The following is a 20,994-nucleotide window of genomic DNA, read 5'->3' as shown; positions in this document are numbered from 1 at the left end:
TCAAACAACACTACAGTAGATATTAAAACAACAATATGAGAGGTACTCAAACAAAACTACAGTAGATAATAAAACAACAATATGAGAGGTACTCAAACAACACTACAGTAGATATTAAAACAACAATATGAGAGGTACTCAAACAAAACTACAGTAGATAATAAAACAACAATGTGAGAGGTACTCAAACAAAACTACAGTAGATAATAAAACAATAATATAAGAGGTACTCAAACAACACTACAGTAGATAATAAAACAATCGATATTCAAACAACACTACAGTAGATAATAAAACAACAATATGAGAGGTACTCAAACAACACTACAGTAGATAATATAACAACAATATGAGAGGTACTCAAACAACACTACAGTAGATAATAAAACAACAATATGAGAGGTACTCAAACAACACTACAGTAGATAATAAAACAACAATATGAGAGGTACTCCAACAACACTACAGTAGATACACTACAGTAGATATTAAAACAACAATATGAGAGGTACTCAAACAAAACTACAGTAGATAATAAAACAACAATATGAGAGGTACTCAAACAACACTACAGTAGATAATAAAACAACAATATGAGAGGTACTCAAACAACACTACAGTAGATAATAAAACAACAATATGAGAGGTACTCAAACAACACTACAGTAGATATTAAAACAACAATATGAGAGGTACTCAAACAACACTACAGTAGATAATAAAACAACAATATGAGAGGTACTCAAACAACACTACAGTAGATATTAAAACAACAATATGAGAGGTACTCAAACAAAACTACAGTAGATAATAAAACAACAATATGAGAGGTACTCAAACAACACTACAGTAGATATTAAAACAACAATATGAGAGGTACTCAAACAAAACTACAGTAGATAATAAAACAACAATGTGAGAGGTACTCAAACAAAACTACAGTAGATAATAAAACAATAATATAAGAGGTACTCAAACAACACTACAGTAGATAATAAAACAATCGATATTCAAACAACACTACAGTAGATAATAAAACAACAATATGAGAGGTACTCAAACAACACTACAGTAGATAATATAACAACAATATGAGAGGTACTCAAACAACACTACAGTAGATAATAAAACGACAATATGAGAGGTACTCAAACAACACTACAGTAGATAATAAAACGACAATATGAGAGGTACTCAAACAACACTACAGTAGATAATAAAACAACAATATGAGAGGTACTCAAACAACACTACAGTAGATACACTACAGTAGATATTAAAACAACAATATGAGAGGTACTCAAACAAAACTACAGTAGATAATAAAACAACAATGTGAGAGGTACTCAAACAAAACTACAGTAGATAATAAAACAATAATATAAGAGGTACTCAAACAACACTACAGTAGATAATAAAACAATCGATATTCAAACAACAATACAGTAGATACTTAACAACAATATATGGACAACAATTGTTTCTCTATATGAAGTTTCATCCAATCAAAGTTTTTTACATGTCAGATACTTAACAACAATATAATGGACAACAATTGTTTCTCTATATGAAGTTTCATCCAATCAAAGTTTTTTACATGTCAGATACTTAACAACAATATAATGGACAACAATTGTTTCTCTATATGAAGTTTCATCCAATCAAAGTTTTTTACATGTCAGATACTTAACAACAATATAATGGACAACAATTGTTTCTCTATATGCAGTTTCATCCAATCAAAGTTTTTTACATGTCAGATACTTAACAACAATATAATGGACAACAATTGTTTCTCTATATGCAGTTTCATCCAATCAAAGTTTTTTACATGTCAGATACTTAACAACAATATAATGGACAACAATTGTTTCTCTATATGAAGTTTCATCCAATCAAAGTTTTTTACATGTCAGATACTTAACAACAATATAATGGACAACAATTGTTTCTCTATATGCAGTTTCATCCAATCAAAGTTTTTAACATATCAGATACTTAACAACAATATAATGGGCAACAATTGTTTCTCTATATGAAGTTTCATCCAATCAAAGTTTTTTACATGTCAGATACTTAACAACAATATAATGGACAACAATTGTTTCTCTATATGCAGTTTCATCCAATCAAAGTTTTTTACATGTCAGATACTTAACAACAATATAATGGGCAACAATTGTTTCTCTATATGAAGTTTCATCCAATCAAAGTTTTTTACATGTCAGATACTTAACAACAATATATGGGCAACAATTGTTTCTCTATATGCAGTTTCATCCAATCAAAGTTTTTTACATGTCAGATACTTAACAACAATATAATGGGCAACAATTGTTTCTCTATATGCAGTTTCATCCAATCAAAGTTTTTTACATGTCAGATACTTAACAACAATATAATGGGCAACAATTGTTTCTCTATATGCAGTTTCATCCAATCAAAGTTTTTTACATGTCAGATACTTAACAACAATATAATGGACAACAATTGTTTCTCTATATGCAGTTTCATCCAATCAAAGTTTTTTACATGTCAGATACTTAACAACAATATAATGGACAACAATTGTTTCTCTATATGAAGTTTCATCCAATCAAAGTTTTTTACATGTCAGATACTTAACAACAATATATGGGCAACAATTGTTTCTCTATATGCAGTTTCATCCAATCAAAGTTTTTTACATGTCAGATACTTAACAACAATATAATGGACAACAATTGTTTCTCTATATGAAGTTTCATCCAATCAAAGTTTTTTACATGTCAGATACTTAACAACAATATAATGGGCAACAATTGTTTCTCTATATGCAGTTTCATCCAATCAAAGTTTTTTACATGTCAGATACTTAACAACAATATAATGGGCAACAATTGTTTCTCTATATGCAGTTTCATCCAATCAAAGTTTTTAACATATCAGATACTTAACAACAATATAATGGGCAACAATTGTTTCTCTATATGCAGTTTCATCCAATCAAAGTTTTTAACATATCAGATACTTAACAACAATATAATGGGCAACAATTGTTTCTCTATATGCAGTTTCATCCAATCAAAGTTTTTAACATATCAGATACTTAACAACAATATATGGACAACAATTGTTTCTCTATATGCAGTTTCATCCAATCAAAGTTTTTTACATGTCAGATACTTAACAACAATATAATGGGCAACAATTGTTTCTCTATATGCAGTTTCATCCAATCAAAGTTTTTTACATGTCAGATACTTAACAACAATATAATGGGCAACAATTGTTTCTCTATATGCAGTTTCATCCAATCAAAGTTTTTTACATGTCAGATACTTAACAACAATATAATGGGCAACAATTGTTTCTCTATATGCAGTTTCATCCAATCAAAGTTTTTTACATGTCAGATACTTAACAACAATATAATGGGCAACAATTGTTTCTCTATATGCAGTTTCATCCAATCAAAGTTTTTTACATGTCAGATACTTAACAACAATATATGGGCAACAATTGTTTCTCTATATGCAGTTTCATCCAATCAAAGTTTTTTACATGTCAGATACTTAACAACAATATATGGGCAACAATTGTTTCTCTATATGCAGTTTCATCCAATCAAAGTTTTTTACATGTCAGATACTTAACAACAATATAATGGACAACAATTGTTTCTCTATATGCAGTTTCATCCAATCAAAGTTTTTTACATGTCAGATACTTAACAACAATATATGGGCAACAATTGTTTCTCTATATGCAGTTTCATCCAATCAAAGTTTTTTACATGTCAGATACTTAATCCAACTGCTATAGACAAGTCATTAATGTTAAGAAGAAAGCATCCTTACAATCCTATTAGATTGAAATTTCTCTGTCTTTATGATAAGGCAAAAAAAGAGTATTCAAGGTTTCCTTCCTAAAATATATAGTTTTTTTTTAAAGTGTAATCTAGTTCAAATATTATACATGCTGCTCAACCCAAATTCTATCTTTTGCAATTTTTCAATTTCTTCAAACAAATTTACCATCTTGAACAGATTGAAATGTTTCTGTGTTTGCTTCTTCTGGTGATTGGATTATTTGTATGCAGTACTTCCTATAATGGCAATAATGAATCTCACATTAGTGTCTATTTATCAACAATAGTCATAATAAATGTCTGTAAAAACTTGTAAATATATTGTAATTCAAACCTGTCAACTGACGCAATGTTTGTGAGTCATCTTTGAATTTTTCAACCTCCTTAAATGATCATATTTGCCACACATGACCAAATCTGAAATCTAAAGTCCTAAACAACAGATGGGGATTCAGGACAATTTTTTATTTATTTACAGAAATAATTTCTGTCATTTTATTGAGATCTGATTTCTTGATCACCATTTTGCAATCATGATAATGCTACAATGGTGGTTTGCAAAAAAAGTATTCCAATGAAAAAATACTTTAAAAATTAATTTGGAGCTTACAGAACCAAAATGGTAATTGAGAGAAACCAAAACTATCCCCTTTCTTTTTATTTTTAGCTTGTATGATAAAATGAAGTTTTGATTTTACTTGAAGGAATGTCCTTGACCTTTGATGTGTCTGTCTATGATGGTGACCTTCAGTCAGTAAAAACAGATTACCCAGTACTGTTTACAAAAGATATCACCATTATACCAAAGCTTAGCCAGTTTGATGTCATTAATCCAGGTAAATGAATTTTTCAATGTTAAATCAAAGATGGTGCATTCCTTTGACTCATTTTTTTTCCCCTTTCTTAGAAGATTGTATGCTGTATATATAAATTTCATTCAGTCAAACCAATTTTGAAATCTTTCATTTATCATATTTACATTTATCATCCAGTATTTTTCATCTATGGCTGTTATTTAAGGAATAAAATGTAGATAAGGTAGGAGAATCTTTCATCTGTTGTTTTTTTATGGTTCAAGTATAACATTTGAACTGTACATTAGTTAGTTCATTCATTCATTTGTTTTTTCTTTCTTTCTTTCATTCATTCATTCATACATTATTTTGTTCATTTGTTCATTTGTATATTCTTTTGTTGATTTGTTCATTGATTTGTTCCATTTATTCATTTATTCATTCATTCATTCATTCATTCATTCAATCATGTACTTTTGTACTTTCATTTAAACATTCAATGGAAAAGAAAGGATTATGTGCTCAAAATCCCTGTATTAAACAAATCAAATGAACATTAACACATATTTGGTATAAGTTGGTTGTAGAGTTCATTCATTCATTTGTACATTGCATTCATGTATGTTTTATTTCATAGAGTTATTCATAACTTATTGAAAAGGCTGAGACCTAGGTATTACACAAAATGTTATTTCCGCTGCTACATAATTATTAAATAATCTTGAATTTATTTTTTAAAGCATTCTATGTGGACACAGTGATCAGGGGTAATTTGACAGTTTTGATAAAGAATAATGTTATTTTAGTTTTTCATATTCATTCCTTGTTTTTGATGAAACAGTTACAAGTTACCTTAGGTTTTTGAGTAGACGAAAGAGAAGGCACCTTACTTTGGAATGCTGAAATTAGTTAATTATAGTCTATTTTATGATTTGACTGTCTTGAATTAAAATTCACTCGTACTGGTTAGTATTGAAATGATATGTAGTTATGTGTTCATTTCAAAACTAGATTAGTCTGTTTTTGTTGATCAACATTGGAAAAAAAGGTAGTTGGTGGCAAAATAGCAAAATAAAATCTATACTTTAAGATTGACTCAAACTTTGTGAGAATAAAATCACAGTCCCAAATATTATTGAATTTATGGATAAAGATTTCACAAGAAAAACTAGGATAATCAAGATTTTATCATTATTATATTTATCTGAAAATATAGGGTCTTAAATTTACACAGTTAATACATAAGAAACACTATCTTTAATCTTCAACTGAATGCTATTGTCCGCCATCTTTGTAACACTTGATAACCTGCAGTTACTCCTACACTATTTGACAGAAACAAAAGGAACTTACACATAATTGTTTACTTTTACAAATTGTGACTTGGATGGAGAGTTGTCTCATTGGCACTCATATTACATCTTCTTATATCTATTTACACAGACTACTCTAAGAGGAAGTAAAATTTTGCACTTCCTGTTTAAGTTTTGATCATGCTTATTTCATCATTGGTTGTTTTTGTTAAACTTTAGTAATGGTACAACAGACATATTATTTATGTTGGAAATTCTTGTATGGTCAGCCTACATCCTACTTTTGTTTTTGCTGGATTTTTCCTCAATTGTTTCATCCTTGCTTTTTGGGGGTTTTTGCTTCACAGAAAAATGTAGAACAACTGAAATATCTTATTACATTTACTGCAGATTATTTTGTAACAATGTGATTATTTTACTTTTTTTCAATGCAAGTTATAGGTGTTTTGGTGTTGTGACCTCTGTGACCTTTCAACCGTGATGTAGATGTAAATCACAGTAAATGTATATGTGTTTCTTTGTAACAAGTTATGTGTTTGTTATTGTATTTATATTTAACCTTTGCAATCTTTGTATTATTAGCATGTTTGAAAGAGTGTATAAGTTAACTTAATTGTTCATTTCATATACAAAATAAACAGGAAAAACTATCAGCAATGTAAAGGAAACAAAAATATATGGATTCAAATAGACCAGTGTAAAAATTTGAAAATTAAAGCTTTTAAGTTTAATTAATAACAGAACACAAAGGGAGATAAATATTGGGGGAATGACTTATTAACTTCAAGGGGGGTGGTTATGTTTTTTCACAAATGTTTGCAATATGCCCCCCTAAAAAAATTCTGGCTTGAACAAAAAACTATTACTGCCCTTGAAGTTCAGTGGTTGCTTCCTTAAAAGAAATCGTTGTCTTGTAAATTTGATGAAGCATGACATTGGATTGTAATAAATGGTAGGAAATGCATTGTGTGCATGATTTGGTAATTAATGCTTTATAGACATCCCAACCCCTGTAATTGTGTTAGAGTGTAAGAATGTCTCACATAAACTTTTATTGTTGTTTTCACTTCTTTATAAAAAGCATTTTGTTGAAAGTTTCGTTTGAATACCTGTGTTATATTTACCTAACTTAAGATATTAAAATTGTCTTTTGAAATTAAGAATAAATAAAGAAATCTATCATCTAAAGCTAAGTTGATCCTAGATAGTTTCAACTATTTTTCAAACCCCTTTTGATTATATAGCTCATCATGAATTCCAACACACATTTCTCATATCAAAGTCTTTTAATTTAAGCTCCCTGGATGAACAATTACATGTAAATGTGCATCAGTTAAATCAAATTTGAGAGTTTGACTCACCATTCGAAATACTTCAAAGGGAATGGAATTTATGTACTTGTATTAATTCAACAGGAATCATTCATTACAGTGATGTACCATAACAGGTTTCACATGTTACTGACAGTGTTTTACTATTGTTTCAGGGGAGGTAAGAAATGACATCTATTTGACCTTGTCAGAAGCTCAGTTTGAAAGAGGAAATAAAAAATCTCAAAAGAATGTTGAAGTAGTTGTAACAGTTTATAATTCTAAAGGAAAAGTAGTTGAGGTAAGTGTATGAAGAACAAGATTAAACTTTATTGGAAATAAGCATCATTTTGGAGCTTTTGTAATATTAGTTTATTCAAAAGTAGAACTGTTTTTGAATTGTGATAAAATGTTTACCCTGTGTTTTTGTAGTCACAAAACATCTATATCTCGACATCTGTTCTTCATAAATATACAAGTAATACATTACAAGGATAACAAGAGCCATACAAAATATGAGACTGCAAAACAGACCACAATAAGCATGCTTATAAATGTCAAGCTCTACATTGATAAGAAAATGTTAGTTTATGAAGAAGAAGCTGCTATTTGGTGTGCTATTGCATAAGCATCCAACATTTTTTTCTTCATTAAGATCGTTATGCTTCATATTTCAATCATAATTTCAATAACATTGTAATTTTTCTACAGCTGAGAGATTTGACTCATTGTTTAAAAGGTATTTATTTATTTTTTAGAAGTGTATACACCATGGGTGCGGAGAAGATCCCCTAATTCATTTTCCGTCCTGTGTATTTTACCATGACAACCAGCCAAAATGGCAAGAAACAATTAAGGTATGTATATTTAAGTGTCAGTATCATAATGGATTTTCATATAATTATATTACTGAAGGACCAAAGCATGGGAACTACAGTTTACAATGAAATTTTCAGTCTTGAGAAGTTTGATAGCAAATTATTATACCATCTATTCAAGAGCTTTTTAGGTCTTTCAGAAACCTGCTATTTTTTATAATAACTAAAAAAAATCAAAAAAAATAATGTAAAAACAGAATGCCTTTAAAATTAGTTAGCAATATCAATACATTATTTATTAGATCACAGTAGAGCTTTTGGATATGACTATACATCTTTAAAATGAATGGGGGTGAAACTTATGATTTTGTTATAATTTCAGATATCATTACCAATGGATGAACTTCCTGGATCTCACATTAGATTTGATGTTTACCATTGTCAAGGTATATAATTCAATGTCCCAAAGGGACCTTCATCAGAGGCAGAATATTGGATTAATGTTTTCACCCTTTTTATATAAGTTAATTTTAAACAGCCAGTTAACTCTGAACCGCTGGTTAACGGAACTGCCGGTTAGCATGGTGACCATATCTATATAAATAGGGTGCAAACATTAATCCACCATTCTGCATATGATGAAGGTCCGTTCTGGACCGAAACTGGTCAGGCTATGAACATCACCAGGCACTGTTAATTATGTGTATTGACATATACTGTAGTTTTATGCTTTCACATCTATCCCACTGATACACATAATTAATATGGCCTCTACTAACAAAAGCTCCATTTTGGAGCTTATGTGTTCAGAGACCTCTTATGTCAGTTCACCTTTCCTTTATTGCCTATATTATTCAATGTCCCTTAGATATTTTTTTGTTTTTTAAAGAGATGACCTAAACCAAGGCTCACATCTAAAGTTAACCTATAGACTTTTCAAAATGGTCAAGTGCTTACACCATGAATTTGATCATTTCTAGTAATGAAGTTTTAAATTTTGACAAATAAAATCAAGACTCTCAAAACTCTCAATTCATGAAAGATAATAATGGACAATTAAAACCTTTTGTCATTGATTTTGAGTGCTCTAATAAATTGTCTGAGACAGTTTGATGAAGAAAAGTAAGTTATTCACAAGAATTATTTTGACTTTAATAATGTTCTGCTTAAAATATACTTAAATGCCATTCATCCAATATTTTATATCTGTTTAATGTTATTCAATTTCAGCCAGAAACAGAGCAGAAAAGAAACTGTATGGTTTTGCTTTTATGAGAGTTACAAATAATTTACAAATTGTTATAAAAGATGGATCTCATAATCTTTGTATATTTAAGGTAAGAAAAGATTGTGGCTGAATTCTGACCTTTTTCATTCCAATATTTCCTATTTATAAATTCAATGGCAACAACTGTTTCTAATTAAACCATTCTTTAAAACAAGGAAAACGTAATTAATACTTTTATGTTAGTATGTGTCATTATTCTATTCTTAAAATGTTTTCATTGAATTAACTCTACTGCATCAACATAAAAGTTGTATTTTAATGATATACTCTTGAATTTTACCTTTATTTTTTTATTTTTCATTAGGATGAAGAAATGTTTCCTTTTTTCTGCAATACAAATAATGATCAGCATAAGAGAAGAAGAATTAAATCAAATTAGTAATTGATAAATAAACATAAAATATTATTTCATTTTAAAATAATGCAGGACTTGGTTTTATTTTATAGTGTGAAGATGAAAAGAAGATCAAATTTGAGAAGTATTGCAAAATACCTTTTCTGGCAGAAGATTATGGCGAGACCACTAAACAGTCATCTGCACAGTCGCCAACATCAGCACCCTATGACAGACATCAGCGAGAACATATAGGAATTAGAACTCTTTTATGTTCTACAAAGTTTACACAAACATGTAAGATAGAAATTCAAGTATACACATATTAGATACTAGTTCTAATAATGTGTTCTTTTTTTTAACTTTGTAAACAATACAACAATGTTGTGTTTAGGTATAAAAACAAGTAGATAGCAAATAGTGTATGTACATTAATATTTTATGTGTATAAGTAACAGACAAAGAAGAGGCAGTGCTAACAAAGAACATATCTTCATATCTCAGACATGGGGGAAAAATGTATAATATTTGTTTCTTTTATTTTCAGCTGAGCTCCTTGGTGTGTTAAACTGGAGAGAAGAAAAAAGTCATATTGATAAAAATCTGAATGAACTGATGAGTGTACAAGGCACTGAAGTGATGAAGGTATGTATGTCACTGATATCCTTGGAAACAAAGTCCATAGGTATTACTTCAGCAACAATCAGGATTTTAGGTTAAGATTGCATGCATTCATGGGACTGACTTGATATCTACATCTTCCAAGGTTTATCACTACCTTGGATAGTTTAAACAGAACAGTGCAGTCAAGTGATCATTATATAGATCTTATCCAGTAAATGTCATGCAAATTATTGGTGATATATAAGTTACAATATGATGTATATTTGAATTACAATTCTTGTCAGGAAAACATATTTTTTTATCAAAGACTTCAAAATTAATGCATGGTGTATAAATCTGTTATGGATTACTCAAACTCAACTTGAATTGTCTACCAAAATGAAATTCAATGTTCACAAAATTGAAAAATTAAAACAATCTTTACCCTTCACTGCTCACAAGCACTTTGATTGCTTAATAGAGGTGAACTTAATAGCAGCTTTAGCTGTAATTGCAAATTGTAAAGTTACTTTTATGGTTTTCACTCACTCTTCTCTTTTTTTATAGTGGTCCCTCCTGGCTGGAATGGGAAAATTACATTTAAAACACCTTTTGTGATATTGTAACTGATCCTGAACGACCCATCCTTTTTGCTTTGTGTGTTCTTATTTAATATATAAGTATTTTATGATATATGTTTTGATTTTCAGTTTTTACAGAATATAATGGACCGTTTATTAGAGATGTTGGATGATGGATGTACAAATAAAGCTCCTTATTGTTCCAAAGTCTTCCAAGTTATTGTAAGTATAATTGTTACGAATTGTAAAGTAGCTACATATGAAAACACCTTTACTATATTTAGAGTCTCTTTTTCCATACACAATTTATCATTTATATTCTGAATTCTGTTGCTTTTGGAATTCTTCTTAAACAAATGTAAAGCACTATGGTTAAGGTTTCCTAACCAGGGGACGATAGAATTTGGGTGATACAAGATATGTGATATGGATATGAATTTGAGTTAGCAATTTATATCAAATATCTAAGATTGGGGTAGTAACTGCTAATGTAAAGTCATGGCAAATTAAGATAAAACACAGAATTATACATTGGTCCGATTTATCTATTTGATATAAGGAGCACTATCAAACTATTAAACATTTTACTTTGACCACAACATTATAACAAAATAATGCACTTTATTTATTACGTTATGACAAAAAATTTGGGATCCTCCACGAGGTTAACCAAAGACTTGAACATTGGTGTTTGCTAATTGGGTCAAAATAATAAATCAAGACAAATATATATGTCTCCTTGCAATTATCTTATGAACTAGTACTTAAAAAATCCAGCTAGCATGTATGTCTAGTTCAAAGCAGCTTTCATATTCATTTGGATGGGATTCATTTGGGATAAATTTCATAGAATTATAGAACAATAAGGAGTTTAATATGTAAACAAATAAAAGCTAACAAATTATTTCATAATTTATCAAAACTAGGGTTTCAACCCCCTCAGGAAAAGTTGACCTCAGATGGATTTGGCTATTATTAATTATGTGTTATATAATTTTTTATAGGTATTTATATTGAATTTGTTATTGGACACAAGATTTGAGAATTTTAGACCAGTTTATGAGGACTACTTAGCAAAGACCTTTTCTTTTCCTAATGTTTACAAGTAAGTTATATGTCATATGACTTAATATTCATTTAACTGATATCATTATCTTAAACTGAAAATATAGACAAGAATACTTTCGTTATTCAACTCCAATGTCATATCTTTAAACATACATCACTGTATCTTGGATCGGTCAAGGATTTGTATAGTTAGAAGGATTGGAATTAAATATATTTTTCTACTGTTTAAAGTTTTTATTGTCTTTTTAACTGTTATTCAGTAAATTCACATTCAGATGATAATTTAAACTTTTTTTTTTCAGACATTTAATGAACCAGTTTGCCTTTGGTATCGAACAATTCTGTGAAGGGAAAGCGTTCACTTTGTCTATGGCAATGAAGGTAAGAATTGTACTGTTATCAAACTCAGAAATAGTCAAATATTATTGACATTGTGAATGTTCATGTTCTGTGTATTATTTACAAAGATTTACAAATTGATTTGTTTTATGAAAATTGCTTTATCGCATTAAGTTTACGCTTGAAGTGCTTTAAATCATGAAAAAAAAAATATTCTTTGTGTGCATTGAAAATATTTGGAAAACAAACATATAATTTTTAATATAAAAACATTTATTATCCAAACAGTAATACCTTTACCTGCATAGATGATAAATACAAAATGTAAATTTAAGATACATGATATTGACTGTAGGTACTTGGAGAACTTATGAGACTTATAACAAGATCAAGACAGTTAGAAAAGGAAAGGTAACAATACCAATACTGTAATACCTTTATTATGTTAACTATAATTGAAGTATAGTTCAGTTTGTGTCAATTCCTATTATTTCATTATCCAATACTTCAACTTTTTTTCTCTAAAGTTTTCTTTTGTAGCTAATTCTTATGGATTAAAGCAAATGAATAACTATACATTTTTCTGCAATTAATCATGATTGAGGTATTTTTATACCCATTTATGGACATTATGTTTTGTAATCTGTGCGTCTCTCCCTCCCTCCTGAATATCAGGTTAAAGTTTTTAGTTGAGGTAGTTTTTGATGAAGTTGAAGTCCAATCAACTTGAAACTTAGTACATTGTTCCCTATGATATGATCTTTCTAATTTTCATGCCAAATTAGAGATTTTACCCCATTTTCACGGTCCATTGAACATAGAAAATGATAGTGTGGATGGGGCATCCGTATACTAAGGATACATTCTTGTTTAATAAAATGGTTCTAAAATTTTAGTTTTCTGATGATACATCGTAGTGATACTACTGTGTATTCCTTTGTACTCTTGGGATACAATTTTTCATGAATTTCTTTGATTTAGGTTTTCCACAAATTTATATTCAAAAATATACACACTTTCTGTAAGTTTGTGTACAGATTTTGGCCAAACCTCGACATCACATATCCTCGAAAGTACAAGTTTTTCACAATCAGAGAAAAATTGATATCCAAAAGAAACATGATTCTACAGTATATTGTAGTAGTAATAAAGTTTGAAGTGCTATGAACTAGGAAAACTTAAAGTTGAAAGATACAGTTCTATGGTTCTATTAAACTTTTTGTCTTTTGTAGTCCTTTTAATGACAGAGAAAAAGAAAAAGAATTTAGAATAAAACTTCAGCACCTCTTTGAAAAAATGGGACGACTGCTTTCACAACAGGATGAAAAGCTTAAAATTTCTCAGGTATGATGAATGTATATGATTTATTTAATCAGATTCATTTTAGGTAGGCAGGAATTGTTGCCTTTTTCTCAATTCCTCTGCCCATATCATAAACTTGGATATGTATGAATGCTCTTCCTACATTGTCAACAAAGGCTTTCTTTGCAGTTAAAACTCAAATAAGTGGACACTCTCAAATTTTCTCAGCATAGTTTGAAGTATTGAATGGAGTGATATAAATGTCAACTATCACTTATTAAATAGCATCTGTATTTAATTGAAAGATTTTTGTAGCTATCCAAGTGATTTTTAGCAGGTGGAAAATGCAAATACCTCTTACTACATTGAAAAAGTGTAACCTACTGTATATTCTAACATTGTAAATGAATAGATAATTACTTGAAAACTTTTATAATTTAGGTAACCATCCCATGTTGCATACAGAGTTTAAATTTCATCATTTGATAATATCAAAATTAAGGTTTGTTAGTTTTAAATGATTATAAAACTTTTTTTCAGATGGAACTATTATCAAATCTACATAAATGTTATGAACCTCTGATGGAGTTAATAACCAAAAGAGAATTAGCAGACCAAGTCCGAGATGTGATCACACATTTACCTAAAGCCAAAGATTTACCTGTTGAAATAAGAAGGACCAAGATGGAATTTATACAGAAAACTGTCAACTCGGATCTGTTTAGAGATGATGGTATGACTTCATATATTGCTTAATTAATTATTATATCCCAACTTTAAAACTTAGGCTATATTGCAATCATCTTGTCTGTTCGATTTTGGTTTTCTCAGAAACGACTCTAAAACAGAATTACTTAATACTTTGTTCAGATGCTTGACAATGATAAGTTGTGACTTGTTTTCTTTCTGATTTGTCAACTACTTCCTGATTGTCAATACAGTCGACCCTCGTTGTCTCGAAGTCAACCGGACCAGAGAAATATTTTGAGATACACGTAGTTCGACTCAAACACAAACCAGAAGTTTGACAGAACAAGGGACACAACTCTTGCTTAGCTTGGTAAAGCTAAAATAAATCCGGATGAATGTGGGAAGGGGGTCGATATTCTGGTATCAGATCGATGTATTTGTATGTCATGGTCTTTATACCCCCGCTTTAAAAAAGGGGGGGTATACTGTTTTACCTCTGTCTGTCAGTCCGTCCGTCAGTCCGTCCGTCCGTCCATCAGTCCGTCAGTCAGTCCGTCCCATGAAACTTTCGTCACATTTTTCTCAGGAACTACACATCCACCCTTCCTGTAATTTGGTATCAACATTTATATGTCAGGCATACCGTGTGATGCGTTTTCAGATTCATCACTTGACAACTTCCTGTTTACCGAACACTTGTCTGATTTTACACATGATAGCCAAGTTGAAAATTTCCGTCACATTTTTCTCAGGAACTACAATACAAGGATTTCTGAAATTTGGTTTCAGGATTTATATAAGTCAGCTATACCGTGTGATGCGTTTTCAGATTCATCACTCGACAACTTCCTGTTTACCGAACACTTAAAATTGAAAATGGAAATGGGGAATGTGTCAAAGAGACAACAACCCGACCAAATAAAAAACAACAGCAGAGGGTCACCAACAGGTCTTCAATGTAGCGAGAAATTCCCGCACCCGGAGGCGTCCTTCAGTTGGCCCCTAAACAAATATATACTAGTCCAGTGATAATGAACGCCATACTAATTTCCAAAGTGTACACAAGAAACTAAAATTAAAATAATACAAGACTAACAAAGGCCAGAGGCTCCTGACTTGGGACAGGCGCAAAAATGCGGCGGGGTTAAACATGTTTGTGAGATCTCAACCCTCCCCCTATACCTCTAACCAATGTAGTAAAGTAAACGCATAACAATACGCACATTAAAATTCAGTTCAAGAGAAATCCGAGTCTGATGTCAGAAGATGTAACCAAAGAAAATAAACAAAATGACAATAATACATAAATAACAACAGACTACTAGCAGTTAACTGACATGCCAGCTCCAGACTTCAATTAAACTGACTGAAAGATTATGATTTCATCATATGAACATCAGGCACAATCCTTCCCATTAGGGGTTTAGTATCATACCATCATAACATATATGAGAAGAACATAACCCGTGTCATGCCAACAACTGTTTTTAGAATAAATGTGTTTAGTTCCGATGCAAAGACCTTATCAGTGACTCAATATTAACGCCAAAATATGCAATCTTTAATGACTTGACAACAGTATCGTAATTATATCCCTTCTTAATAAGTCTATTCAAAGGTTTTGTAAGTTTCGGAGGTGAATACTGACACCTTTGTGCTTTATAAAGAATATTACCATAAAAAATTGGATGTGAAATACCTGAATGTATTAGAAGTCTGCATGTTGAGCTATATTTAGGAATGATGTTTTTATACCGATGATAAAATTTAGTAAATGTTTTAACTAGTTTGTGATATCGAAAACCCTGGTGTAATAATTTTTCAGTAATACATAAATTTCTCTCGTTAAAATCTAAAACATTGTTACATACACGAGCGTAACTTGCATATTTTTACACTATTAATATTATCCACTTGCGGCGGGGGTATCATCCGTGAGCAGTAGCTCGCAGTTTCACTTGTTCATTATTATAATAACATTATTTTGACTTATTCAATTGTTTCAGTTACAATTTTTTTCCTATGGCTTTTATCCGAGAATAATTTCCAAACGATATTTTCGTTATTCAGGTCATTTATAGTTGACAAAATTGTTTATTCTCGGATACAAGAGACTTTATATTCATTTTGTTTTATCTCACTCTTTCTTTTCAAAAGAAAAAACAACAAGATTAAAAACGCCGATTGAGTAGTTTTTAGGTGATCATCAACGGAAGTCCTAATCCTTACTTTATACACACCCAAGCTCATTAGTGTAAATCACAATTAATTGCTTTGTAAACATTTTAAATACTTTTTCATGAACATTAACAATGTATCACTAATTATTTATAAAAATTCTATAAAAGATATCTTAGGTAAACACTCGTGGAAATAGCATGTCATAAATCAATACAGTGGTCAGTGACTGGAAATTTAATCACACATGTATTGTCAGATTAACTCTTCAATCCATTTAAATGCCGGAGGTTATGTTTTGACATATGTGTATTAGTTCGAGATAAATAATGAATTTTGAATGCTTTTGTTAACCTTGGGATCGTAAATTTAGTTCGAATCAACCGAAATTTCGACTCATCCAATTTCGACTCATCAGGAGTTGAATTACGTACATTTATATGGAACAAAGTTCGGGACCATGTAAAAACTTCCACTCATTCGAAATTTTGAGTCAACCAAGTTCGAGACAACGAGAGTTAACTGTACTTTAAATTTTTCAATATATTGAATAAACATTCACTTCCAGTGCTCATATTCTTGTAATTACAAGTCTAAGCATTCTTCCTATAATTGGTAATATTGAGCTGATAAAGATCATAATTTTATTTACTTTTGTCTAAATTGGAAATGTTATATTTTCAGAATCTCGGAGTACTTTGTTATCTTTATGTTTGAACCATATAAAGGCATGTCTGATAGAGCGATATTTTCTCGATATACAGATAGCTACTTCAATACTTGGAGATATTCTGGAGATTTTTTTTAACTTGAAAGAGGTACCATTATTATTTAATACTAGATTACACATCAGCTTTATTAGAGTTGACCATATAAAGATTTTGTACTACACAATCAAATATTGGTAACTATTTTAAACTTCAATGAAAAAAAAGTTTTTGACTATACTATATCTGTAAAAGTATGCTATTGATTAAAAATCATGAAGATAGAATTTAAGTCATGGTCAACATTTTCAATTTCTATTCTTAAATGTAAAATATTTGTATGATATAAGCATTCGATTTTCAGTTTTGTTTGAAGCTTTGAAACTTTTTATGTATAGTTTCAGAAAAATGCTTTTTGGCATGCTTGGTGGGGGATGTACTTAAATGATACAAATGACCTATCAGTTCAAGAAATGAGAAAAATTCCAATAGCTAAAAGATTATTTCACAAATGTGTTCCCTTAAAGTAGTAACGAAACAAAAATACAGATTATTAAGCATATAAACAATGTCAAATGCCCTAACTCAGGCTTGATAACTGTATTTAGATACTGTGGATTCATTATTAATCGTGTGGGAAACACACATTTATCATCTTGTATTCGAAATTTATCAAAACCACAAACTTTAATATTCACGAAATTACAATTTTTATTCAATCCATAAAAATATATGAATCCAGAGTAAGTAATATCTTATATAATTGTGAATTTAAGACCAAAAGATTATGTCCTCCACATGTTCAGGTAAGTACTCAGTCCTATAACCTATCATTATTGTTGTAAACATGTATTCATTTTGTGTGCATTTCGTTAACATTAGAATCAATCTGCATATAATTTTTAAAAAAAAAGGTTCTCTAGCGTTAGTTTTGCAGGGAGATGATCTTTGATCATGAGGTCCCTTCCCATTCTTTGTTTTCATGCTAAAATGCTTTTGCTTTACATATATGCTTTAATGTACAGTATTTGCTGGCTAGCTAATTATTATTTTATTTTGCATAACATTATGTTAAAAAAAGAAACATTTATAGTTGTATATGTTTGTCATTGGAAGGTGTCTCCGAACAATATATTAAACATACTAACTAGATAAATTATATCAAGCCAGTGTACAGAATATACATTTCTACATATTGGAATAATCTGTTGTGTTGTTCTTTTAAAACAGTTTTTGTCTGGCTTGTAATTTAAGTTGCTGATGGCAACAAATAGATATGCTATAAAAAAAGAAGATGTGGTATGATTGCCAATGAGATAACTGTCCACAAGAGACCAAAATGACACAGACATTAGCCACTATAGGTCACCATATGGCCTTCAACAATGAGCAAAGCCCATACCGCATAGTCAGATATAAAAGGTCCTGATAAGGCAATGTAAAACAATTAAAACGAGAAAACCAACGGCCTTATTTATATAAAAGTATGAACGAAAAACAAATATGTCACACATAAACAAATGACAACCACTGAATTACAGGCTCCTGACTTGGGACAGGCACATACATAAATAATATGGCGGGGTTAAATCTTGTGTCTTTGGTATTAAGTCAATTATATTATATGTATAAATGATGAAAACATGTTATTTGTGATATGAATGTGAACCTTGATAAGTACTAGATAAATGAGCTGAGCCAGATTTTTAATGTGCTAGTTAACAAGGTAACAGTCTACCTGAAATCATGTCGCCCAACTCATACATTATTCTGGCACCAAGACAACCAGTCTGTGCTCTTACTTCTTAATGCTGCACACCTTGGTTGGCCGTTTATCTACATGTATAAGTAATAGGTCAAGTATATTTATTCATTTGCAAAATTATACATAAGGTGTATGGGTACATACCTGGTAGACATTTGTTACTTGATAATTTGTTGTACATTTATTCAGTCACATATTTTTTTATGGATCAGTTGTTGAATTTCTGTAGTTGGTACTGAACTAGTACATATTTGTGCTTAGGAGCCAGCTGAAGCCTGACTCTGGTTGCAAGATTTTCTTACTGTGTTGAAGACCCATTGGTGGCCTTGCCTGTGTTTTGCTCTATGTTTGGGTCTTTGTCTCTTTTACACATTCCTCATTTCCATTCTCAATTTTATGTTAAACCTTAAAAAAGTAGTCTAATAGACCTTATATCCAGTTCTTTATTAACCAAATGTTTTACATCTTATAGATATATCAGTAGTCTTTTATGGGATTGTCATTGCCTGTCATAGGTTAAATATATTCAGATTTAATTTTAACATGCAAGATCTTAATTAGTTCTTAAAATAATATCATTCTGTTATGAATTTTGTAGGTTAGACATTTTGTGTGTCCATTTTGAAATAATTTTCAGCAACAGATATTCAAAGAACACTGTGTATTTTTTTGCCCCATTATGTTTTCTAGTCTGTGCGTCCGTCTGTTCGTCCATCCGTCCGTCCATCAGTCTGTCTATCCCGCTTGAGGTGAAAGTTATTGGTTGAGGTAATTTTTTATGAAGTTGAAGTCCAATCAACTTGAAACTTATTAAACATGTTCCATATGATATCATCTTTCTAATTTTAATGCCAAATTAGAGGTTTTATCCCAATTTCATGGTCCACTGAACATAGAAAATGATAGTACGGATTGGGCATCCGTGTACTTGGGACACATACTTGTTTCTTTTGATTGGAAGACTGTTTTGACTATTTATACATAATTTAATTTTGGATGTAACACGTCTTCTGATTGGCTGACGTTATTTTGTTATGAGCCCATAGACAAAATTTAGTCATGTGACCGTGACGTCATCAACGTTTTTTCATGGTTTTCTACGGTTTAAAATGGAATTTAGAATTAAATTATAAGAAATGACTGTAATATTTTTTCTGTCTATTCGAAATAACATAAAAAATGTGGTGCACACTGTTAAATAACCCACTACGTGTGTTATTCAGTGTGCACCAAATTTTAAAGTTATTTCTTCATAGACAGAAAAAATATTACAGTCATTCCTTAATTAATCAAGTATTTAATACCACGAGAAAAAAAAAATTGCATAGAAACCAAATTAGTATCTTTTTATTGAATCATACTATAGCCAAAAATTATGAAACTAATAGACAGAGTTCGTATATATAAAATATTAACAGAAATCAAGATAAAAAATATTGAATCTGAAAAATGGGTTTTTGAGATTTTTTTCTGAAAATATGTAAAAGACAAACAGACTATTTTTAACCGGATTTTTGTGACAAAAATGTTGGTTATTGATTTGGGGATGTACGGCGGGCGGGCGGTCGGGCGGGCGGCAATCAAATGTTGTCCGTGCATTAACTCATGAACCGTTCAACCAAAGCTTTTAAAATTTTAATATGTTGTTACTGACAACTAAATGAAGGTCAAGTTCAATAATGGCGATTTTGACTTTTACCGTTCAGGAGTTGTGGTTCTTGAAAGATTGAAAAATGGAGTTTCCAGTCGTGTCCGTGCATTTATGCATGAACTGTTCTACTAAAGCTTCTCAAATTTTAATATGTTGTTACTGATGACAAAATGGAGGTCAAGTTCAATAATGACGATTTTGACTTTTACCGTTCAGGAGTTATGGTTCTTGAAAGATTGAAAAATGGTGTTTCCAGTCGTGTCCGTGCATTTTCTCATGAACCATTCGACGAAAGCTTTTGAAATTTTTATATGTTGTTACTGATGACAAAATAGAGGTCAAGTTCAATAATGACGATTTTGACTTGTACTGTTCAGGAGTTATGGTTCTTGAAAGATCGTAA

At 30.4% G+C, this 20,994-nt stretch overlaps 1 protein-coding gene across 1 annotated transcript in view; it reads left to right on the top strand.

Annotated features, from left to right (window-relative positions):
• Positions 1-20,994, top strand: part of LOC143050148 (dedicator of cytokinesis protein 4-like) — a 108,633-nt gene that overhangs the window by 36,026 nt on the left and 51,613 nt on the right. The window contains exons 14-28 of the mRNA XM_076223800.1: positions 4,555-4,686; positions 7,444-7,568; positions 8,026-8,124; positions 8,468-8,531; positions 9,316-9,422; positions 9,821-10,004; positions 10,255-10,352; positions 11,021-11,113; positions 11,896-11,996; positions 12,262-12,340; positions 12,654-12,709; positions 13,531-13,642; positions 14,141-14,333; positions 17,153-17,286; positions 17,952-17,981. Of these exons, the coding sequence (XP_076079915.1) occupies positions 4,555-4,686; positions 7,444-7,568; positions 8,026-8,124; positions 8,468-8,531; positions 9,316-9,422; positions 9,821-10,004; positions 10,255-10,352; positions 11,021-11,113; positions 11,896-11,996; positions 12,262-12,340; positions 12,654-12,709; positions 13,531-13,642; positions 14,141-14,333; positions 17,153-17,286; positions 17,952-17,981 (1,607 nt within the window). The remainder of the gene's footprint in view (positions 1-4,554; positions 4,687-7,443; positions 7,569-8,025; positions 8,125-8,467; positions 8,532-9,315; positions 9,423-9,820; positions 10,005-10,254; positions 10,353-11,020; positions 11,114-11,895; positions 11,997-12,261; positions 12,341-12,653; positions 12,710-13,530; positions 13,643-14,140; positions 14,334-17,152; positions 17,287-17,951; positions 17,982-20,994) is intronic.

This window comes from Mytilus galloprovincialis, chromosome 1 (genome assembly GCF_965363235.1).
Source record: "Mytilus galloprovincialis chromosome 1, xbMytGall1.hap1.1, whole genome shotgun sequence".
Classification (NCBI taxonomy): Eukaryota; Metazoa; Mollusca; class Bivalvia; order Mytilida; family Mytilidae; genus Mytilus; species Mytilus galloprovincialis.
This window is presented reverse-complemented; position numbering and strand designations above follow the sequence as displayed.